Source organism: Apteryx mantelli, chromosome 2 (assembly GCF_036417845.1).
Source record: "Apteryx mantelli isolate bAptMan1 chromosome 2, bAptMan1.hap1, whole genome shotgun sequence".
Lineage (NCBI taxonomy): Eukaryota > Metazoa > Chordata > Aves > Apterygiformes > Apterygidae > Apteryx > Apteryx mantelli.
Genome location: NC_089979.1, coordinates 45964328 through 45989466, shown reverse-complemented (window position 1 = coordinate 45989466; position 25139 = coordinate 45964328). Strand labels below are relative to the sequence as shown.

Here is a 25139-nt window from a genome sequence, read left to right as displayed (position 1 = left end):
TGTCCTTTTCGTTTAAGATTGTGTGGAAGAGGAGTGGGTTTTGGTGAGAGTGAGTTAGCTGTGGGAAGATGGGATACTGAAACAAGAGGAAAATGAAAGAGCTTGGACTTGCAGCTGTTGGTTCTTTCAAGGTTTCTTGAAATCTCCTTTTCACCAATTCCAACTTATTTTTGATTGCCAGGAAGTGCGTTATTTGGCATGTAAACTTTGTACAGCAGGGAGCAGCCCAGATGCTAATGTGGCATAAAGCTGGCCAGTCCTGATGGGAGGATGTACTGCTGTTTGCTGGAGAAACTAAGCATTAGAGAGCCCCTTTGGATCATTTTAAGGGGAGCAACATCCTCTTTTTAGGAGAGAAAGAAGTGGCTCTGGAGTGCCATGTGAATGTACAAGATCTTCTCCTTTCAGCAGGAGGAATGTAGTTTTGCTCAGCCCCTAGCTGAGCCACACCTAGAGCAAAGCTTGTATTCCTTATCTCTGCTGGTGAATAGATGAGCACAAAATGCCCTCAGGTTTTTGGTGATCTGGCTGTAGGAGCACAGATATGTTAATTGGGTCCTCAGGGTCTCTGTTTCTTTAAGAAAAAAAAAAAATACAAATTTGGTGATTTTTCTGCACTGGTTTCATGGATAGCAAGGCTTTTTTCCCCCCACATTTTTGAAACTGCATTAATATTATGATATTTGATAGGCAGTGATTTATTTTTTTATGTATGGTGGAAATTTGATAAATGGGTATATTGATGTGTGTTCATTTTAGGTAATTTAAAAAGCATGGTGATGCTTTTTGCTAGGTAATTTCTCAGGCACAGCAGTGTATGTGTACTGCTGACCTTACTTCATAGTTGCCTGGTATTACTCTGTGTTATGCGGGTATCCTTTTTTTTTAGGACTTTGCATTCTATTTTTCATCTTCAGTTCATGGTTTTATTGTAAATTTTTTGAAAATAGTGAAATTTGTAGAGCAGATGCTGAAAAGTTGGCTAAAATTGTTAGAAAATTAGTGCCACGGTGAATGAAATGTACTGAGAAACACCATGATGGTTAACCTTGTCTACCACAGGCAGCTTACCTCTTACTGCTTTTTCTGCTACATATTACTGATGTCTAAGCTTATACATTTTAAACTCAACATAAAAAAAACAAGTTTATCTATTTCCCTATGTGGAATTGCATAAAGAAAACTATTTTAAAAGAAAGGGAAATGCTTTAGGCATTATCTTTATTGTATATATGTATATTGAAGCTGTCTGCCTAGCAAAGTAAGAAACTTTTCCTTTTGGGAAGGGCATGATAATTTTTGTTGATACTGGTAGAGAAGCAGTTATTGAACTATGTACCTAACTAGGTTACCCTAGTCCCCCTCTACGCAGCCCTGGTGAGGCCACATCTGGAGTACTGCGTCCAGTTCTGGACTCCCCAGTACAAGAGGGATGTGGCACTACTGAAGCAAGTCCAATGAAGGGCTACAAAGATGATTAGGGGACTGGAGCATCTCTCTTATGAGGAAAGGCTGAGAGAGCTTGGCCTGTTTAGCCTGGAGAAGAGAAGGCTGAGAGGAGATCTTATCAACGTGTACAAGTATCTGAAGGGAGGGTGTCAAGAGGATGGGACCAGACTCTTTTCAGTGGTGCCCAGCGACAGGACGCGAGGCAACGGGCACAAACTGAAACACAGACGGTTCCATCTGAACATGAGGAAATACTTTTTCACTGTGAGGGTGACAGAGCACTGGAACAGGTTGCCCAGAGAGGTTGTGGAGTCTCCTTCTCTGGAGATATTCAAAAGCCGCCTGGACGCGATCCTGTGCAACGTGCTCTAGGTGACCGTGCTTGAGCAGGGGGGTTGGACTAGATGATCTCCAGAGGTCCCTTCCAACCTCAACCATTCTGTGATTCTTTGACCAGCATTTGAAGAAAATGTAAGAATGAAGTAACTAATTAAGAATAAATTACATCTTTTCCTGCTGTGTGAACTAAATAGTGTAAAAAAAAAAAAAGTTTTAGAAACTGTGTGAATGACTGCAGTTTGGCAAATGTCTGTTTTAGGCAGAAATGGGTAATTACAATGACATCTTTGCCATTGGTCTGCAGTAGGTGGCAAATGTGATAGAAGTGCTCTGTTGGGCTCTTCTTGCTGTCCAGTAGTAGGATACAAAATATCAGGTCCATGTTACACTTAAGTGAAAAAGGTAAAAACTGATTCTTTATTTAAAAATGTAATCTTTTTCTTATCTTCAGCCTTTTTAGTGGGTTAGGTTGTGAGAGCTGTATAACCACTAGGGGGAGACAGCTGAACAAGAAATTGGTTTACTTGGCTTTATGTGAACTTTTAATTGTAGGGCAGCAGAGGGCATCATTTCTTCCTAGATGTGATAAGAAAAGTATAGAATATTTGAAGGGTTTCCTATTTAGTTCCTCCAATAACATGTTTTACAGGAAAACATTTATTAAGAAGACACTTTGTTTGTTTGTTTCAGTTCGCATTGAAGGGACAAGTTCTATGCTTCCTGTTTCCAAGTTTCTGAATTGTTTAGGGAGTCTTGAAAATTTCACCTTTTAATCTTCATTCTTTATTGTGATATTTTAATCTTGCCAGAAATGCATTATTTGTATTTGGTAGTGGTTCTCATTAGTGTCGCAGCTCTTTTTTAGTTAATGAACAGAATTTATCATGTGGATCATGTTTTCTGTTCTCTGAATCTGGGTATTTAAATTGTTCAAGTTTATGCATGTATGAGTGTTTTAAAAAACCCTGTAATTGTATCTCCTCTTTTAAGATGCAGTTTAATTCATTTTCACTTATGTGATTGTAGTACTCATTTTGTAACCTTAGAGACAGTTGTGTATAATAATGTGCATGCCCAAGCACTTGGGATTGTTGTATGAAAAGTAGGTAGTTTGATCTGTAGATTGTTTTGTAGCAATTTTATAACGCTGCTCAAGAAAGCATCAGTAATCTATGAAATAATGAATTTCCAGTGGGGAAATCACTATCAGTACATGATAGTGATTAATTCCTGATGTACAGAGATGAGAAAGTATTCCTTCAAAATTACAATTTTTTAACTTATTCTGTCAGAGGTTCTTTCCCAAAAGGATTCAAGAACTTGAAAAGGGCGTCCATGCATTTAAACTTCTTGTCGCTATTTTTTTAAGAAAACATCAGTATTCTTAAAGATAAGGAAATAAAAACTTTGAGTAGGTGATATGAAGAGTTATCTCATTTATTCTTGCCTTAAGGGAGAGATTAAACTATTACTTGCATGTTTGGGTTTCTAAAGGAATATATTGCTCTTTTGTTATGGAAGTTACATTAATATTCCTTATAAAGGATATGTATCTATATTCCTTATGCAGTGTCTTGGTAACCTCTTTAAATAATGTGTAAATAACACTGGATGTTTTGAAATTAAGCATAGAAAAATTCAGAATTATATTTAAAGTAATTGTTGATGAGAAATATATCTCTTAATCTGTTTTTCCACCTCAGATAACATGTAGAAGGCATGAACATAATTTTATTGAAGTTGCAGATATTTGAGAACAAAAATCTTTCTTTTTATAGAAAATAGGGCATTGCCACTTCACTGATATTTACTAAGGCACCTCTAATCTCAGTATGGATGAATTTCTTTACCGGTGTTGTTAAATAGATAGTTTGAAAACATTTTTGTTTTGATTGCAAATGTAATAGCGTTAAAAAAAACAAACAAACTATAAATGAGCATAGAGGTTTTATTCTCATTTACATAGATTACCTTCTGGCCAGCATTCAGGTAACTGAAACTGCCGACTAGCTAGGAACACAGCTTGCCTTTTGTGGAATTTGCAGGAGCTGGAATGAGTTTTCTTTATTTGGAAACTTCTCTTGGCTTACTTTATCTGTTTGTAAGACTGCGTTTGAGAAACTTAGTGTAGGTCTACCCCCGCTAAGCTGTGAATGCATGCTAATGCATCCAGGTTCATGCCTAGACCAGGACGGTATTGCAAGGTTCTCAGCACCTTGTCGGCTGTATCTGCTCTAAGAGTTGGTTTGCCTTATGGTGGGAATGAACTTGTTTGTCCTTTTGAAGTTTCTCCGAGGGAATGGTTTTAACTAGTGAGCGCTTTGACTGAGACACCAAAACTTGGCTCTTTTGACTTTGGTTAGTTCCAGCTGTGGGCCCAGCTGGGTCTGTCAGATGAGCTACTTAGCTTATGGCATATATGGCAGAATTTTGTAACAATCAAATGGTATTTCAGCAGCAATCTCTGAAATGAAGAAGATGGGACTCTGGACGTTCTTGGTAGACTGCGGAGATCTGATGTGTGTTGCCCCTCTTGAAGACATAATTATAACATGGTAAAATCAAGCAGAGTTGTATAGAGAGCAGTGGGTCTGCAACGTGCTGTGTGGTAAAGCCCATAGCACCTTGCAAAGCTCCATCCTCAGCATGAGGAAGCCCATAGCAGGTAAGGAATGGGTTGCAGTTGTCTTCTGGAACTTGATAGTTCGGATAGCTCCAGGTCTATGAATGATCTCTTTGGCACTGCTGTGAGTGGTTGGCGTATGTGACGTGGCTTCGATAACTGGCTGTCAGAAGATGGCATCCTAAAATGCAAACTGTCTAGGGACTACCAGTGTCACAGAGAGACCTGTAGCTCCTCCAGAAAAGTAAGTGAATGTCAGCTTCATCCTTTGGCAGTTTTTGATTAACTTCATGTGAGATGTCTGGAAAAAGGTGCCTGGAACCATAATGTAAAGGTTAAATTGGGATTTAATCCTTCCTAGTAGTTATTGTTATCAACAGGATATTTACATCCACTGTTGCTGTGGCAGGTCCAAATTACTCTCTTACTGTGTCTATTGAAACAGCATCCTGTCCTTGAGGAGCCTGAAAAAAGGTCTATTTGGAAGGTTCAGAACAGTGATAAATGGTGAAACTGCATTGATAAGTGGTGATATGCTGCACTGCAAGCAGTGTTTGTGTAGCTACAGATGATAGGGGTTTTTTTGTGTGGTCTGGGAACAAATCTGGTTGATAGGTCTGGTGTATAGGTCTGATGCAGGAACTGGAAAGTATGCTTGCCATCCACTTGAGGTGGAGATGCATGAACAAAGATACCCCTGCCTCCTTGCACTTCAGGTTGCTGTTTGGGATTGCTGCTGTCCCTAAAATGCAAGGACACAGATATATCTTTGCTCGGAAAATTAATTCAAGAGTTCTGTCTAAACAATGTAGCTGCACAGATAGATGCTGGGCTTGAAACATGTTGTTCTTTGGACTCTGTGTGCTGCTCTGTTAAAATGTTCTCCTTGACACAATCCATGGATCACCTGCTTTCCCTAGTTTAGAGACTGGATGATCTCTGTTCAGAATTAAACCGCAGGGAGGAGTTAGACATTTTGGGTGTTCTGCCAGCTCTGACTTTGGGAATGCTCACACCTGTGGGTAATCTGATGTTTGTGTTCCTCTGGGTGGCTGGCAACATGCTGGGTTGATGGGAAACTTACTGTTTGCATAGCTCATCCCAGGTCCTCTAGGAACACAGGTGCAGGCATGAGGGAGGAGTATGTATAAGTTGGGGGATAGCTGAGAGGAACACAAAAAGCCATGGACATACAAGTTCAGGGGATGCAGGCATCAACTCTTGGGTTTTTCTTCCCTCTCTGTATTTTACATGAAGTAGTAAAAATGTTCAGATAATTTTCAGTGATCTGAATCTTTCTTTTCTTGCTGATGATGCAGTAATTGCCATAAGACTTGTCTCTCCCTATATTCATTAAAGCAGAACATCAATTCACTTTCATCTGTGCTATATTCTTCACCTCACTATTTTCATCTGTTCTTTTTTCCCTCCTGTTTGAAAAGTTCATGATTTGTTAATCTTGTATTGATACTGTCATGATGTTCTAAACTTTCTTGCTGTAAAGTAGTCTTTGAAAGATATATATATATATATATAGATATTCCATTTTTTAATTATGTGTAGATTTTATTTAATTTCAAGAAAAATAAGCAGCTTGATTGTAATCAAATTATATATTACTTTATAAAATTTGTAGCTTAATGTTAGAAAATGATCCTTCTGGCTAGTAAACAGTGTATTTTGTAAGTTGCATTTGAAAAAAAATTTTGAAGTCTTTTGTTTTGCAGTTTCTGCACTATCTGATCAAAATGTGAAGTTAACCAAAAAACCTTTTTACTACAAACATGAGGAAGTTGGCATTGAGTCTACAAGTGACGGGGAACCCTTTGTGACTTCACTGCTTTCTAATATTTTTAAAAGGCAATTGTTTATCTCGTGAGATGTTTCAGAAAAGGATCTAGAAGCAACTATGATACTTACTTTTGTTGTGATCCAGCTGTTATGTCTTTCCCCTCCCCAGATGTACTCATCTGTGTTGTTTGTTATGCTACTCCTTCGAAGCACAGTTGCTTAAACAAGTCACAGGAAAAAGCCATATAGCTTTAAATTTATATTGTTGTATATATCTCTACATATAATACAGAAAAGTCCAGACACAAACGAATCTAAATATATCTTTGGCACTTGTGCTAATGGTCAGACAGAACCAGAATTGACTAAGGCATCACAAACCTTTGGATTTACTGTGATAGCAATGCCTTTGTTATAAGACATAGAAAGTTGGGTAGCCTGCTAATTTAAAAAAAAATACATTTGTTTTATGAACAGTATTGTTACAGTTGATTTAGCAGCATATACTGAGACATTACTAATGTGTTACATCACTTTACAAAGTACTCTAAAAAATTATGCTGTTCTGTTTCATGGGTTTAGAAAAACTGTTCATAAACAATATCTAGATAAGTCTAAGAAACAACATCTCATTTCAAATAGGTGAAAGCTGTAGATGCCATTAATGATGTTAGGGAAAAGCTTTCTAGACAACAAAGAAGTCTTGATATTTAAAGTTCCATTCAGGAAAACCTATTGCATATTACACACAGTGTACAAATTGTATTCCTATGATTTTTAAGAGATCTGCATCATCCTACTTGAAAAATATAATTAGGAAAGACAGAAAAGATTGTTTTTACTATGGTATTATAGTGGTTAAGTGCGACGTATTAATTGTTATTTGCATCTCTTTTTAAAACGTGCTTAGTTCAGGATTTTACATCGTTCATTATTAAGAGGACAATAATTCCACAAATGTATTGTGACTGTTAGCATGTTCTTTGCTCAGTTGAGGTTTTTAATGAGAAGTTATTCTGTATACAAAAATAGAATAAGCTGCTTTGGAATATAGTATATTTTTCAGTCAGCATTGCAATGAATGCTAAAACATTTCAGTATGTACGAATTGGCATAAAAATTGTGTATAGCCAAGTTTTTGTGCAAAATCTTCCAATTCTTTCTGCCAGATGTGACGAATATTACCCTTATAAACTTCCTATAACCATATTTGTTTCCTGTTTGTTTGGGTAAAGCTACAAAATAGGAATTGTCCTATTCTAAGTATAACTGAAGTTTAGTCCTTGTCTAAAGCCTAAAACCTGTCAGCTTGATTTGTCCAAGATGCACAGGAAGCTTACAGGGTGACTACGCTTTCTTAGCAGTTCCATAGGGGAGAGGATGCTCTTCTTTTAGAGGGTTCAGTTGATATACGCTCACAAGTCAGGTCACAGCATTGGGACTTCTTGCGCATTGTATGCAGCAAACTCACTGTCAGCTTTTACCTTTCAAATTAGTGGTGAATATAAGGCTATGTTAGCTTCCATAGCTGTGCTACTTAATTTTAAACTCTGATCCTGCAAATATTTTAAAAAAAATTAGGAGACAGGGATTTAATGAAAAGTTCTTTATAGAGTAGTATTGGACTTGCACAGCAAATCACTTGCCAAATATCCTAATACCTTCAGTGAAACTTAAATGACACTTTGCCAGAACACTTAGTCACCACTTCTCACCAAGGGATTCTTAAATGCTTAATTTCAGCTTTTTCCTTCCAGCCTTCTTGGCTAAAGACTTGTTTGTTTTGCTTTCTAAAATAAAACCACATTTCTTCTCTGTACTGAGGAAAATGTGTGGATGTCCCACTCTTGGTTGGAGCAGCTGAAGAATTTGTTTTGCTTTTTGGCTATTCTTTTGGGGGTGCTTGTGTCTTTAAGTTTATGATGGGAAATAACAATGGACAATTAAAACCTTAAATATGGAAGTTTATTAAGTTTATATAAACTTTCAAAAAGTTAAGAATGAAAACAGCAGTCAATCTCTACATTATTCTAGTCAAAAAGAACCCTTTTTCTTTGCTTTTTCAAATTGTCAAATCTAAGTTTTTTTCTTTAGAATTTAAAGGTTTGGAGAAAAAGCCTTCAGTACTCACTGTGCTCTTCTTGAATCTGGTTTTGTAGTACCATATTTTATTGAGAAATTGTTGTGGTTTCTTTTCCCTTCTCCTGCTTTCTTTAAAACTTGCCTTTTAAAAGATAGGTTCTAAAACTATATAATTTGGTGTTCACTACCACTGAGGGTGCAGTTCAGATCATGAGGTGTAGTTCATGAATATGGTATCCGCTGCAATTATTGTGCTTTTGTTTGTTGGTGCTTTTTGAAATACTATTGTTTCCTTACCAGTTAAGTCCCCATGTCTTCAGAACATATTTCTATGTTCAGAAGAACACAGGAGACTTTTAAGCCAGAATGAAAAATGTGTTTGGCATTGAATCTATTGTAATAGTAGATAGTGCTTTTTAGTTATTTTGATATTTACTGTGTGTATTGTAGACATTTAATTAATATTAGAATAAAGTAATATTAGAATCCTTATAGTTATACTTTCCTTAAAGAATTCAAATCATCATAATATAAGCTGGTGTGCAAGTGCTGTGCTTACAGAAATTGCGACTTGCAACAGTCTTTGCAAAGAAAAGGAATTGCATGAAACTTCTTATAAATATCCTCTTGTTTTCTAGCAAGGAATTTTCCAGTTTTCTCCTATGGCTTTCAGAACTGTCCTTTGTGACTTTGCAGTCATTAATCTTAGTTTTTCCCTAAATCACTGCTTTTATTTTTGTTTTTAGTCAGGCATCCTTCTTTTATGCTTCTCCTTTGCAACATATTCTTTCAGTAATTTTATTAAATAACACAAATCTTGCTTTTGTTTCAGCTTTACACAGTAGTCATTTTCAAAACCCTTTGTTAGGAAGAACTATATATTAGCTCCTCACCATTATCTGTTTGTATGGAATAAAATGGAAAAAACTCTTCTTTTAAGGAAACAGAAAAGATCCTCCTTGTCTGTGTGGTTGCCCATTTGGGCTTGTAAGCTGAATCTGTTGGGAAACAGTATGAACTTCAATTGTTTGATATTTTTTTCATAGGACAAAACCTCAGACCACTAATCAGGGAGGAAAAAGAGCTATATTATGATGGGAAAAAAATTGCGGAACTCACTGTAGACTTTACAAGAAAAAGCTCTTTGAGTTTGTGCTGTCTTCTATTATAACTGTATAGGTGTAAGTGGGATTTTGTTGAGCTGTTACATGGTTTAATAGGTGCCTTTTGCTGGCAATTGTATTTAATTACTTGTATGCTAGCTAAAACTTGTGACCTAGTTTGCATTATGGAGAGCTGTATGAGGAATAGTCTTTGTGAGTGTTTTTTCTATGTGCATAGTTTCATGTGTGTCTGCTCTGTCCATAAACATTTAGTAAAATGTAACAGATAGCATTTTAATATTAGTCTTATTCTGTATTACAGAATTAAACATTAGGTTTTGAAAAAGGCTATAAATAGTGGTCAAACATCTTCCTTTGTTAGTCACCAGAGTGTCAGGCTGGTGGTGTGTATGGTATGTATTCTGCATGGGTGAATACAGTATAGTAGCTGCCAATATGGGAATCATCCTCTTTAATATTACTGGAGACTAATGCTGGTTACATATCAAGAGGTTAACAACTAATTTGACATTTTTAATAATGTCTTTTTTAAAATGGTAGAGATGGGGAAGAAAAAAGCACACTGAAGAGATGGTTCCTTTCCTTGCATTACTGTTCACCTGAAAGCTAGAGTGGCGTTCTGGAGCCATATGTCATCCAAAACTTCTGATGTGCCCAGTACTACAAAATATAAGCAAGTCATGTACTCTATATAACAACTGCATCAGAGTGCAAGTATACTTGAGTTTTTACTTCTATTTCCTGATGATATATTTGCTGATAATAAGCAAATAGGTGAGCCCCTGGCATACAGAGCTATAGGTAGTGTTCTCCAAAAAAGGAATGGTGAGCATAAACCTTCTGCCAAGGAACAGGCTGCATAGTACTGTAGCTAGCGAGTATTATATATTGATGTGATTACCGATGGCATTTTCTGCATCTCAGCACATATGTAAATCATAGGATAATATTTTGAAAATTTGAAGGGAGAAACAGAATCACAGAACGGTTGAGGTGGGAAGGGACCTTTAGAGATCATCCAGTCCAGCCCCCTGCTCAAGCAGGGTCACTGAGAGCAGGTTGCCCAGGACCCTGTTTAGACAGCTTTTAAATATCTCCAAGAAAAAAAATGACTCGGGGTAAGCCTGTTCTGTGTGTGGAGTTGAGAGATCTAAAGAGCCAAGGCGGGCTGTTGGGAGCATTTTTGTCCTGTTTTGCTAACCTGTAGAACTACTTTAGACCAGGAGTCCAGAAGGATATGAATGCAGGTCTGAAGAGCTCTGCAGGTTTAGAGAGAATGAGGTCTTGGTAGAGGATAGCTGTACAGTGGAATCAACCTGAAGATGCAAGATGTGGTTGTTTTTTTAAGAAATATAGATTAGGCACTTACTAGAGTTTGACAATATTTTGGAGTAAGTATAAACATTTGTGTCAGCTCTTAATTTAAAAAATATTTTTTCTAATCTTTTCTTCCTATTTGTACAGGAAGTAGAATTTCTGCTTTAAGAAAGATCTAAAATCACTGGTTGCTGCTAGTCACAAAAAAATCACAAAAACATTCAAAGTTGGAGGTGATAGGTGAAGGTACTTGAACTTATTTGGTCTAGGGGAGAGAATGCTGCACATTTTTGTTTTGAGATGAATTAAAGGTGTGAGGCCTAAAATCTGGAGCAATATATTCTGCAACAAGAAAAAGAAAGACTGAACTTTTCAGTAAAGAATCCTCAGTATTAGACCAAATAATTTAATCTATAAAAAGAAGGCAGCACCTGGAGAAGTGAGTTGTAGAACTCTGAGCCATAATTGCAGTAGGTCTTGTATGTTGAAGTTTCAGTGGCTTATCATACATTAGTCCTCTCAGCGATCCTCTTGGCTCTTTTCCCCAGTCTCAGAACTGAAATGTGCAGGGAAAAAATGGTGGTGAAAACAGTTTGCTTGTTCTTTGTGTTTAGGAGAAATCTTGAGTTTGTAATACTTGTAATACTAATTAATAGTTAATAGCCTTCCATCCTAAAATATGTTGGACATCAGATTTTGTATTATATTGTCTTTAAATCTGTTTGTGTTGCTCCTGTTGGCTTTAAGGTGAGATTTTTTGCAAAATCAATGTTTGATACAAGGTGCTTGAGCCAAGCATGTTTTAACATTATAGATTCCAGTTACAATTCATATTATTTGAAGATTGTGATTCTAAGAACTGTAAAGATTGCTAGTTTTGGAATGAATGTCTGGTTGTTCCTTGTTTGAGGGGCAGAGTTGATTTCAAAGGGGAAGATATTTTAGCAAAAAGTAGAACTTGTTGCATTTATTTGTTACCAAATCTCTCTAGTGTGTTTTTATTTTTTGAAAAATGAACTGCATGAATTGCTGTAACTTGTATAGCTTTTTAAAAATTCCTGCAATTTAGACTTAAATATAAGTAATAGTGTACATTTTTAATAGTAGCAATGAATGGAAAAATAAGGGTTAGTGGACTAGTAGATAGGAATGAACTTTTTCAATTGATTGTTGAAGTATGTACCTTATCAATATACCAACTCAGAGAAGAGCTCTTGTATTGTTTGTTTTAACAACTTTTACAGCAAGCTACCTTCCCTATTTTGTGCTTTTTACAGTCTCGAAGTAATATAGGTTGGTCCCCGGGAGGTTGTCTCGTCTGGCCCCTTGCTTCAAGCAGGGCCAGCTTGGATCAGACTGCTCAGGGCCTTGTTCAGTCAAGTTTTGAATAATCTCCAAGCCATTGTGCTGTTAGCCCCTCTGGCGTCATGTTAACTTGCTATTGCAAATTCGTTGTCCTGTTTTGTTGTTTTCTGTAGCTAACTTCAGGGAAGAAAAATCTGTCTGGCTTTGACTGACAGTGCTGAGGAGACTAATTCCATAGTTACAGGAGGTTGCGTTCTTCGCATGTTGCTTGACGTTTATACGTCATTCACTCCCTAATTGTAGCAGTCTGATTACCAGTCTCTCATCTCGTTTATCCATGTCTCATCCATATCACACACATTCCAACATGCATACTACTTGTCTTTGCAAGCAAACGTAAAACACATAGCTAGGGTTCTTAAGACTTGTTGCTCACTGGGTGGGATAGGACCACCCTGCTTGTACAAGTCACAGGCTTTGCTCCAGAAATTGTATAGTAATTTCCTTCACTGGAGTTGATTCTTTCCTTTGGATCTTAATGGGTTTAAATCTATAACTTTTTCCTCTCTCTGTTTAATATGTATTGCCTTGTAGAATATCTAGGTCTTGAAAGAGCTACCTTTTTTTTTTTGAATTGTGTGCACAAAAAGTGGAAGGCATCCAAATAGTTGTGAACAACTTTAAGCCCTAGAAATCAGAAGGAAAATCAAGTAGGCATTAAAAAAAATCTTTATGCTTCAGGTGTTTGAAAAGAATGTGCCCTTTGTGCTTCTGAATTTTGTAATGTTCTCCAACTTTTGCCACTCGACCTGTATTATTGATGCATTATGTATCACAGCTGCATGGACAACAGTCTTTGAGAGTAAGAAATCTAAAATGTAGTTAATACAAAAGTATATTGCCATATTATCTCACTGTCTTACTGTTTTTGGTGGGGCCACTGTGTGGAATGCAATAAAGGAGATTTAGAAATCTTGGAGGGAAAAACTCCTCAAAATGGAATTTCTTCCTTTAAAGAAGCTTGAGATAAATTACTGTCTAACGAGAACTTCTTAGGTTATGTGGAAAGCTAGAAAAATTACTAGCTTGCTTTCTGTTGTCTACAGAAGTATTCTTGGTGGCAGTGTGTTGAGAATTCTTGTATGCTTATATTAGATGTTCACACTTGAAAATTTCCTTCTAGGAAGCAGAGTGGAGAAATCTGCAGACTTGTAAACCTATGATTAATTATAAAAGATTCCTGATGACTTCTTGAGAAATTGTCCCCAATGAAAAACGGCCCAAGGATTCTTAGTACATTAGCATTCAAATGTGACTGACTTTAAGCTCTGTACTAGTAAGGAATGAAGTGCATCTGTCAGTGTTTAAGGAAAGCACTTCTGTGTTGTGTACGGCGATTACTTCACAGGCAAGTTTGTATATTGGAGAACTTAGTGTCTATATTTTTTCTTCCAGGGAGATACAGGAGAGTGATGTTAGTAACTAGCATGGCCCATTTTTTTTAGGTGATAAAAGCAGGAAATCCCTAGAATGTTAATGTATCTCTCTTCACAAAGTAGAGAAAAAAAATTTAATCTCAAGCAACATCTGTGCGCTCTCACTCTCTCTTTTGTGGTTCCTGGCACTCACCTGGTCCTGTGGTGATCTAGTTTGGGAACTAGACCAGCCTAAAAGTATTCTTACAAGAAAGTAAATAGCACTTGCATCTCCATCTTCAACATCATATAGGCTGTCCTTGTGTATTTAAACTTTGTATTAAGTCTCTGCATGCAGAGACTTAGTGTCTCTGGTGTTAATTCTTGGAAAATTTGATTTTGTCCGTAGCACTAGGCTGCTTCCTGAGCTATGAGCATTCCTGTTGCCGCTTTCTCGATGATTGTTTTCATTGTCATCATCATCTTCCTCAGACAAATTAAATTAGTCACGACTGAAGGATGGTGAAGCAGGGTATGATGCTGAGGGAAGCAAGGAATCAAATGATCAGCAAAAGAACTTGGAAACAGGGGATAGAGAAATGAACGTGGAGTTTTGCTGTATTTAACCCCTGTAGTTTGGCATTGAGTGCCAAGGTATAACTAAGATGAGATGCATCTTTAAAAACAATGTTTGTGAGTGTACAGGATGATGGAACAGTATTTCTTACTTTCTAGGGGCAAGTAGTTGGATTCCAAAGGTAATTCAGAAAACTCCATCGAGTTCCTAATGAGGAAGTCAGTGGAAACCCACTGAATTTTGCTTTTTTTTTTTTTTTTTTTGCTTATACATGGCTTATACTTTAAATTAGTTACATCTAAATTGCTACTGTTTCCTCAGTTCATATGATATCTCATTTAAAGACTTTCTCTTATTGCTTGTCTTATTTGGCATTTATTCTTGAAGCACTGAAAAGTGTATTGTATACAATTAATTTTTGTGTATTTGAATTTAGACTTCGTTTGTGAATTCCTGGGTTTGAAAGCTTATCTGATACTAGATCTCCCGTATGAAATCCTACTGCTGTGTTTATGGATCACCACCACTGGTGCTACTTTCTTTTTGTGATAGATACATATATTTATATCTTACATATTTATATATATGTTTGTTTGAAAGCATTTTGCTCAGTCCTTGTCATTGGGATGCTATAATTAACAGTTTCAGTTTCTGAAGCAGCAGATTTACCAGCAGATTTATAATTCCCGAAGTTTTGTCATGTCAGAACAACCCACACTGTTTGCTCCAGCAAAGTTGGAATTCAAAACTATCTTTTGTTTTGACTTCCCCAAGAATAAAAGTTTCTAAATGGACAAAGGGAAGATGATGACATTATTCTCTCTTCATGTACAATGCAGATGCTTTTTCAGCATCTGTTTAGATTAGTCTTGGAGAATGTGTGGTGTTTTTTTGTTTGTTTTATCAATTCTGTCAAATTTGGTAAATAATCTTTTGGGATATACAAGATGTCTTTCCTCTGCTATCCAAGAAGACATGCTTTTGATTCTTGGATTTAAATAACATATAGTTATTCAATTTAAATAGTTTAAATCGGGAAGGAAAGAAATTCCCAGTGTTTTTCACTTTTCCTCTTGTGTATTGCAGTCTCCTGGACTGACTAAAATACATTACTGCTCATACCTCAGTTGGTCACTTGGTTATCCTCAGCACAATGCGATTGTTTCCCACTGCTGAGCACTAGGATGTCATGGAAAATTAGGCAGAAATAGTCTATATTAGACTATCCTCTGAGGACATAATAAGTATTAAGAAAATCTGTGATTTTTTGTTTACAATTTTTGGATTACTGGCACTTTCTCACAAATGAGGCAGATATGATTTTGTTAAACTTGCACATGCTGTGAATTCAGCCCCAGGTTCCTCTCTGCTGAGCAAAGCCTACAAGGTCATGAACTCTGGATATGAAATTGAGTGCCCATGAATTCCTGCCAAATTCACATGCTGTGCTGAACATAGATTAACTTAATAGAAATAGTAATCATCATTAGAATTCTCATTAATATTTCTTTTCTTTGAGATTTTCTGATAAAATGTAGTAAATTATTGGAAAAGTTTTATTTTGTAGCAAGCAAATCTTTAAACCTTTAATTGCTTGATTGTTTTGTTCTGTTTAGTTCTTTTGTTGGCTTGAAAATAGTCTGAAATCTTGCATGAAGTAATTATTCTCTCCAGTTAATTACTTCTAAATATGTAGGAAAACTAGTAGGTTCTCTTTTTGTGAATTTGTTTATTCATCTATAAAATGTTTCACTTTGGTTCACTTTCTGGTTTCAGGTATGCATTGCTTCTAAAATGTGTGTTGCCTTTGACTTATTACCTGCTAGAAGGCTGTTTTTACCAATTGTATTTCAAAGATGGTAATCCTGAAAAGTAGTCACATTTAGTATATCATAGGAAGCTATATAAGAATAAGTCTCACTTTGCTATAGTTCGGTATTTTAATCTAACATATAATGGAAAGCCTGTGATGGTCTTTCTCAGATCAGGGAGAAGAGAGATGTCCCCATGAAGAAGGGCAGGAGGATTTGTGTTTTCCCATTTTCCCAAAACCTTATGGGAAGAAACTGGCATTTTATTTTTTTATTTAGTTACTGAATTCAAATGCTTTGTTCAAAGTTGTAGAGTGAAAAATGAGAAAAGTGAGGGTTTCAGATATTTTCTTCTATGTATTAGAGATCAGTCTTGTGTGAACATTCCACTTCTGCTACTTTGGCAAAATAGATTTGTTCTGTAAAATGAAGATTTAAATATTGTTCATTATTAAATAGCTTCATGAATAGCAACAAAGTACTAATTCTGTTTTGTTTCTCATTGAAGAGATAAAGATTGAGATATGTTCTTTGCAGAAGCATCTCCTAATGAATATACTTTTAAATCAAATTACCTACTCAATAATAGAACTGCAGATGTTTTCAGAAGACTCCGAAGGTGCTGGCTGTTACCTTTTTGTGTGATTGAATTAATAAAAGCTTTGCTTTTAATGTGTAAAATGTTTTGGACTGGAGAAGTATACCAGATCTGGAAGATACTTCCCTTGAAGACTTGCTAAAAATGGTCCAGAGACATGAAATCTTGACTTGTAATTTAGTGAATGGAACCTATTTATGTGTTACAAATTTTATTAAATTCCTCCTTCAGATGGCATGTTTTATAAAACATGTGCTTCTCTTGTAGGTTCCTTCAGAGAAATTGGAATCCTTTGCATCCATGTTGAGATGCTCTCCTTTAATTCAACTGGGACCTGCCAAAGATAAAGTTGTCATTGGTCAAATATTCCATACTGTGGATGATGATCTTTATATAGATTTTGGTGGCAAGTTTCCCTGTGTGTGCAAAAGACCGGAATTAGATGGAAAGTAAGTAATGCTGTTATGGTAAGCGATTAAAATATGTGAAGGAGAAACTGAAATGGTTAGATAATTGGACTCAGTCTTTTGGAGTGAGCTCTATAAATTGTATGGTTTAAACTATGGAAGTTAAAATATCATGCTGAATGAATGTATTATGACACACAGATCTGCTTAGCTCAGAAATCATATCAAATGCAAATTCCTTTTCAGGTTTACATTACTGATACCTACATTATGGCAACTTACAAAGGCCAAAGCAAGTTACTTTTGTTTAAAGTGTGATTTGTTTGCAAAACACTAGTTATGGGTCTAAAGTCATTTGCTGATATTTTGTTTTGTATTAATTTGAATATGCATGTTCTCAGAATTTTTCTTCCCCTTTGAAATGCATATTGGCTGCAAATTAATAATGAGTAGTTGGACTGAATAATTTTGTTACAGAATTTGACATTGTGTTCATGTATGATTTATTTTTTGTTGCTGTTTGATTCAACGCAGCTAATTTATATTTTTCCTTCTTAAGAATAACTATGTCTTTGTAACTTTAGATTAAGTGTTAAACTGTTAGTTATAATACTGCTTCAATTACAGATAAGAAAATCCTCTGAGCTTAAGAAGCTGTTAGCTCTAAAAGAAATGTGAGCTTTTTATGGTGAAGGTAGTAAATCTAATCCATCTCTTCTGTAAAATGGACTTAATATTCCTTTTTGGGAAGAGAAGCCTCTCCTCTTTGTGATTTTCAGGAAGAGAGCATTACAAATGTGAACAGAATGCAGACTGATTCGTTATTGTTTTCTTGAGTCTGCAGAGGCAAGCTCTGTGCCCAGCCTCGTTCATAACTTGGACAGATCCTGGAGTTTTCATGAGGAAGGATATCCAAAAACACATGGTTATGAGAAGGAAGAGTAGCACAGACCCAGCTCTCAAGAGCAGCTAAGGAGATTGAGGAATAGTGTTAGATCCACAGAAGTACTCATGTGTCTATCCAGTGGATATTTTAAGTGTTGATATAGCAGTTAGATTTTTAAATGTCTCTAATGATTTGGTCAAGTTTCTTTTTTCCTTCAGCACTAAACTGAAGCTGAGCTTTTGAGATACAGGTGAATACTAGAGGCTGATTGTAGAAGGAGAGCTCCAAATGGGTACAAGGACAGCATCCTAGAAGCAAACTCTTTGCAGCAACTACAATGGAGAGGGAGCTCTGCTTTTTAGTTTTGATTTTTCCTGAAGGGATACCTCTGTCTCATGTCTCATTTACACTTGTGCAGTAGGTTTCACCTTCTGGCCAGTAGTTATTTTGACACTGAAGAGGAGAAATTATCATCTTAGTTGTTAAAATGACCGTTATTGAAATATTTGGAGGTTTTGTGAATGTGTAACTCTAATCCCTTCTGAATTGTAAGCCTTCTGGGGCAGGAACCATCTTAAGCTAAAATATGTACGTGAGATGACAGACCGGGGAGTTTGCATTTTATTTGTATTAATATTGTACTAATAAATAAGTGGTGTTATTGCACTGTTCTGAACTAGAACTGTTGTGCTGGGGAATGTAATAGTAAAAGAAGTAAAAGATAAGCAAGGAAAAAATTCTGGTGGAAATCACTTTTATAAGCTTTCTAAACTCTCTAACACCTTCTGATTATGTGTTATTTAAAGATACTGTGCACAGTATATTTATAGGATTAATAAGATACTATGTTTCCCTTTAAATGTGGCTTTAAACTGGTGTTTGATTCATAACAGTAACACTTTGCTTTCCCATACAGTTAATCTGTATGAACAATAAAAAAATTCTGGTCTATTTAATTTGTCTTCAGGATGCTTTAACATTTAGTTCTTAATATGTTGGCAAAATACCATTTTACTGATTCCTATCCTTTAAATATTTTATTCCATCTTTTTTCCCCCTTTTTTCCTTGAGAGAGGAAGAATACCTGTGTTAGTCTGTAACATCATCACTGTGTCTAAAACATTAAATATAAACCCTGTGATAAAGAATTCTACAATAGTTTATTTTTAAAAAGCTTTATTAGAAATAATGACATTTCCGCACAAGTTTGGGATAATATTTTATCAGAGCATTTGTATACTTAAGCTTTCTTAAATATCAGGGTTGACCATTTCTATAGGATGGCTATACCTTTCACAGCACACATTTCTGACAGGTTTATCTTTCAAAGCAAATGTGATTGATAGCTATAAAGTAGATAATATGTTGTGCATGACAGAAGATGTACAGACATTGTTCTTCTGACATAAGGTAATTTTTGGTTTAGGCTACAGACTGAGCAAAAACAAAAGGTGTGGTGCTCTGAGCATCCTCAAGAGAGTCCTCAAGTCTTGCCAGCTTGACTTCAGTGGGAGGTCTGGACATACAGTACTACTGCAGTGACTTGTTTTATAAAGCACAGGAAAAGAGAATTCAGTGAAGATGTGGAAAAAAATTGTTTTATAAAATGAATTATATCAATTGTATGTATGATTTTAAGATTCTTGACTTTGTGTTTTGGTAATTGTGTTCTATTTGAGTCATATCATATTTATTAGTGTATTCCTGAAAAACTAAACACCAGGAAGAAGCCTGAAGTCGTTGCTTAAAGTAGATCATGATATGAAAGGAAATATATTGGTTTTAATCATTCAGCTGTCATATAATTTACATTGGAAGAGGTATCTTGAGGTCTCAGGTCAGCCGTCCTCTGAGAAGGGTTTGAACTTCAAAGTTAGGTGATGTTCCTTAGGGCCTCATCCAGTCAAGTTGTGAAAATCTCCAAGGACTCACTGGACAACCTGTTCCAGTGCTTAATCGCTCAAGATGAAGATTTTTTTTCTTTATGCCTAGTTAGAATTTATCATCTTGCAACATGTGACTGTTGCTACTTCTCCTTTCACTGTGCAGCTCCAAGAAGAGTCTATAGCTCAGTCTGGGTCCACCTTTTTGTGGTAGAAGACTGCATTTAGTTTCCCTCCATCTCCTTGCCATCCATCTGTTCTCCAGGTTTAACAAACCCAGTTCTCCAGCCTCTACCTATGCTCCAGCTCAATCTTAGTCCTCAGCTGGACTTACTCCTGTATGCCTTTCTAGTACTGGGGAGCCAAAATTGGGCACAGTACTTCAGATATTGTCTTGAAGTGCTGAGTGGAGGGGATCAGCCTTCCCTCAGTGTACTAGCTATGCTATTATTAATTCAGCCCAGTGTGTGGTTAGCTTTCATTGCTGTAAGGGTGCATTGCTGACTTATGTGCAACTTGCTGTGCCCTGATTCCTTCTAGCCAGTCAGTTCCCAGCTTTTATGAGGTTATTCAGTCCCAGCTGAAGGACTTCACAGTAGTTGTTGTTGGATTTCATGAGGTTTCTGTTGGCCTATTTCTCCAACTTGTCAAAATCCTTCTGACTGGCAGTCCTGCCCTCCAGTGTATTGACTACTTTCATGATCTGCCTACCTGCTGAGGGTGCATTCCATCATCTCATCTGGATTGTTGGGGAAGATGTTCAACACCACTGGCCCCAGTTTCACACCCTGAGAACACAGCTGGTAGCTTGGTGCCAACTGTACTTAGAACTGCTGACTATTACCCATTAAGCCCAACAGCCCAGTCAATTTTTTTTTTTTTAACCTATCTTGTAGTCAGCCTGTACTGTCGATATCTGCCCAGTCTGATTTACCAGCTTACTACAGGAGTTGATGTTTAAAGTGCTCAAAAAGTGCCATCTACTGCTCTTCTCATCCATAGAGCCATTGATCTCAACTGAGAAGACAATCAGGTTGTTCAGACATGTTGTGACCTCAGTAAATCTGTGCTGGCTGTTCCCAGTAAAATTAATATTCCTGGCCATGGCTTCCAGTAGAATTTGTACCACAGACTTCTTGGGAACTGAGGTTAGACTGATAGATTACTGTAGTTTCTATGGATCCTCCTTCATACTATTACTGAGATGGATGTAGTATTTGCTTTCTTCTAGTCTTTGGGGGAACTTCCCCCAATTCCCTGAATTCCCTCTGATGAAAGCAGCCAGCTCCCTCAGCACCCTCAGATGGATTCCATCCAGTTCCATGGACTTATTTAAATAGTAACTTGATCCTCCTTTATTGTGAGTAGTACTTTTTTCCTCCAAACTTTGCCATTAGATACAAAGAGCTGAGAAGTCTGAGAGCAGATCTTAGCAAAATGAAGAAAGCATTGAGCATCTCAGGTTTTCCCCGAGTCTTTTGTTCCTGTCACATTTGTTTGGCATTGGGTTAATGTTTTTCTAGTCTTTCTTTTGCTGCTGATGTAGTTGTAGAAACCCTTCTTGTTGCTCTTTGCATCCCTTGCCAAGTTCAAGTCCAGGTGAGCTTTGCCTTTCCCAACTCCATCCTTTCATGCCTGAGAAATGTTTCTGTATTCATCTCAGTCCGTCACCATTCATTTCCTTTTTGCAATTGAGGAGCCTAAAGTTCCCTGTTCAGCTAAGCTAGCCTTCTGCCAGGCCTGTTTGAATTTCTACACATGGGGAAGGACTGTTCTTGAGCTTTGAGGAGTTTGTTCTTACGGATCAATCTGTGCACCTTTTGCCCATCAGGACAGCTTCTTGAATACCCTGAATGAACCAAAGTCTACTGTCCTCAAGTCCAGGTCTCCATTCTGATACTTGTCTTTCTGACTTTCCTTAAGAGCTTAAACTCTACTGTTTTGTGGTCACTGCAGCCATGGCTCCCATTGGCTATCATGTTCCCAACCGGTTTGTTCTTGTTTGTGAGTAATGTGTCCAGGAGAGCACCTACCTAGTCAGCCTGTCCAGCACCTGTGGCTCTTTGAGCAGTTGTCAGGATGTTTGAAGTCCCCTGTGAGAATCAAGGCCTATGATCATGAGACTTCTGATTGTCTGAAGGAGGCTTCATCCACTTCCTCTTCCTGATCTGACAGTCTGTGACAGACATCCACCATGACAGTGTCTTTGTTGGTCTCCCCTCTGATTCTCACCCATAACTCTCAACTGTCTCTTTGCACTTTTCATAGCAAAGCTACATTCATTTATGCCCCTTCCTTGCATAGAGTGCAACCTCCTTTATCTTGTCTCATGTTTGCTTGCTTGCTTTGTCCCATGTTTGGGGAGCAGGCCATTTCTTGCATTGTCTTTAAGTTCCTAACAGTGGTTCATTTACCTTGTGAATGCTGAGCCCAGCACTTGCTGTTTCCTCCTGTGCTGTTAGCATCTCATTTTGTTGTCTTGCTCTGCGGTACTTGGGTGACAAAATGAAGTGTGGGAAAGAAATGTATTTCAATGGAATTCATTCTCTCTAATAAGACTTGTAGGCAGAGAAGTGTTTGGTCTGCCTGTGCTCCTCTTTTCACTTCTCTGCTCTCATCAGTCTCATGATACTGTATTTCTTTCTTTGGGTGCTCATTACAGTGTTATTGTGGGAAATGAGACCCAACCAAGCTATTGTCGGAACTGTTTAAGGCCTTGTAGCAGATGTTTCAGAATGAGTAAGTTGCCCCTTGAACACCTTGAAGGTAAACACGGGACTGAGAGGATCCATGCCAATAATTCTTTGGCTGTTTATTCTGATGATAAAAATAAGTAGATTTAAATAAGGTTCTCTTATGTTTTTTTCCCCTCTTTTGGGTGGCAGTGGAGAGAGGGAAATAAATGGTGTCAGCATTTTTAATGAAATAAAATTTGGAACTAAAGGTGGTTCACAAAATGATACAGGCATCATTTACAACATTGAGGAAGTTGTGGTGGTGGTGATACTTTCTCTAATTCTGATAGATTTACAGTATTCATCTGGGATGTAGGAGACCGATTCAAATCTCCTTTCCTCTCAAAGACCAGGAGCTTGAATTTGTCTCTGACTTCTCAATTGTTTAAAAGCCCTGTGGACCTAATACTTAAGTATTTCTATTGGAAAATTTTTAAATCAGTCTTGCTGCCTTTTTCCAGTTCATTTTACCTGTTTCTGATTGGGCTGGAATTTCTAAAATTTTATCTGGATTTACCAAAAAATGCTGCTGCAGTCTTTTGTTATTTGTTGTTAGATTGTAGCTTGTCATGAGGTGCTCTCATAATAGCATATAGTTGAACCAGTCCATTGCTAAGTGAATTTTAAGTGTCATGTTTGCAAAGTAACTTTGGAATCCAAAATCAGAAACATGCAGCTAGTTTAGACAGCAGTTATCAATAGTATTTAGATAGTACTGGGTTTGGATTTCACTGCTTATTTAAAAAGTAGTGGGAAAGATGTGCCTTCGCTTGTACAATTGCTTTAGTCTGCTTAACTGGTAAAGACAGTGGTTCACTGATTTATGAAGTAAAGTTTGCCTTATCAAAACAAATACAATCTTCTCATATAATGGTCTCTTAGTAAGTGTGAAGGCTTAGTGTCTTTGGCTGCTCATACATCTTTAACTGAGATGCACAGACTTCTGTTTGGAAGACAGTAATAGTTTTGGATAACCAAAATAAAGATGAAAACAGTACCGCAGTATCTTCTCCCAAAACACAAAAGTAACTCAGTAGCGTTTGCAGTGTGTGTTTAGATCTGTACCTTACGGTGGTGAACGTAATAAGGATTTGTTTCTATTATTTTGGTTAATCCACTTGCTGACTAAAGTGACTTTATACTCATCTATTACTTGCACAGTATCAGTAGAACTGTTTACTGTTTGCAAACTATTTATCATTTGTGCCAAGGAGAAGAAAGGACGTTTTAACTTACGGATAACAGATGATTTCTTGAAGGCCTTCAGTTCAGGGCAAAAGAATCAAATTTGATCTTCAAACATGGAAACTCATGATGCCAGGTCAGTCTTGAGAGCATAGCTGTCCTAGTTACCTGTATTTTAATGCTGATGTTTGGTTTTAACTGTGATACCTTTTCAGGTATTTAGCAACTCCACCAAAATGTTATTTTAGAGACTTTAATGAGGGAAAAACAAAAACCCTCTCTTGTCAATTAAGTAAGGAGGCAACTTTGTAAGGATGTGTGCCTTCCTTGGTCACTTGACTTTGTTCTGGAGTTCTCACCAGAATTAAACAACTATTCTGTTTGATACTATAATACAGTTTGCTTTTTCTCATGTAATGTGTAAGTATCAACAGCAGGTTGTGGTTTGGGATTTATTTAGTATGACACAAGTATTTATTATCCATATGATTGCAGGGTCATTTTTAATATGTGAAAATAAACCATAATTATTAAAAACATATTTCTTGATGCATTCATTTTAATGCTGTATTAAATCTGTTTCATGCCAACAATGTATAGCAAATTTGTAAATCACCCAGCATCTACAGGAATGGAAGAAAGGGTCTCTAGAAAAATATGGGTAAAATAATTTTTCAAATATTGAAGAGGAAAAAAGTGGTATTTATGTTTTTTTTTTCTTTTCACATGTTGAGAAAATAAAACTTTAAAGAAGAAACTGTCTGTCTGAGAGCTCCAAAAGAGCAATACTTTAATCCATGGCGAAAGGTGCTGTTATAACCTGTTTCTGCCATTATCGGATGGAATTCTTAAGAATCAGAAAGTGTGGGAAGGGGGTGTGCTGACACTGCCTGTTGCTTGGTCTGCACCTGTATGATTAATGACCAATTCCCAGTAAAAGTGCAATGGCTTTCAGCAATTTTCTGAAATGTAGGATTGTAGGACCAGCTTCCAAAGAGGATTAAACTGCACCTTCCCATGCCAGTGTAATGAAGCTTTATTTTCAAAGACTGCTGTAACCCTGCAGCAACTCCAGTATTATCAGGTTATAGGATCAGAAGGACACTTCCTTTATGTTTGAGTGTGCAGCTGGTGCAGGGATTTCCAGTATATCCTGTGGCAATTTTACTTGACACCTTTTATACAGCTCATATTTGCCAAACTTAAATAGTAGAGAGGGGAGAAATCATATGATGCTAGTTGTGATTTAGAACATGACAGCTTAATGAGCACCATAAAACATTACCTAATGTTTTTTCTGTAAATTGTATCAAAATATTTATGCTGTTTGAATGGTTGCCAGGGTGAATTTTATTTGGGAAACATTTTAAATTCTTGTTTTTTTTCCTATTTTAAGAATATTTTATAGATAAGGGAGAAGTGGAATTCAAATAAAAGCATCTTTTTAGACTATGTAATGTAAATGAGTCTGGCTGTTTTCTAGTAGACTCATTTCATTAAGTCTGTCTTTTTTTTTAATAGTGGTAGGTGAAACTTCAAAAGATTTGTAAGATTAAAAAAAAAAATTCAAAAAACAGATGTATGTGGAGAAAGATACTCTGCATGGGAGAGA

At 36.7% G+C, this 25139-nt stretch overlaps 1 protein-coding gene across 1 annotated transcript in view; it reads left to right on the top strand.

The window, feature by feature from the left end:
* TPD52 (tumor protein D52) overlaps window positions 1-25139 on the top strand; it is a 139397-nt gene that overhangs the window by 50149 nt on the left and 64109 nt on the right. The window contains exon 6 of the mRNA XM_067290575.1: window positions 16699-16880. Coding sequence (XP_067146676.1) covers window positions 16699-16880 — 182 coding nt within the window. The remainder of the gene's footprint in view (window positions 1-16698; window positions 16881-25139) is intronic.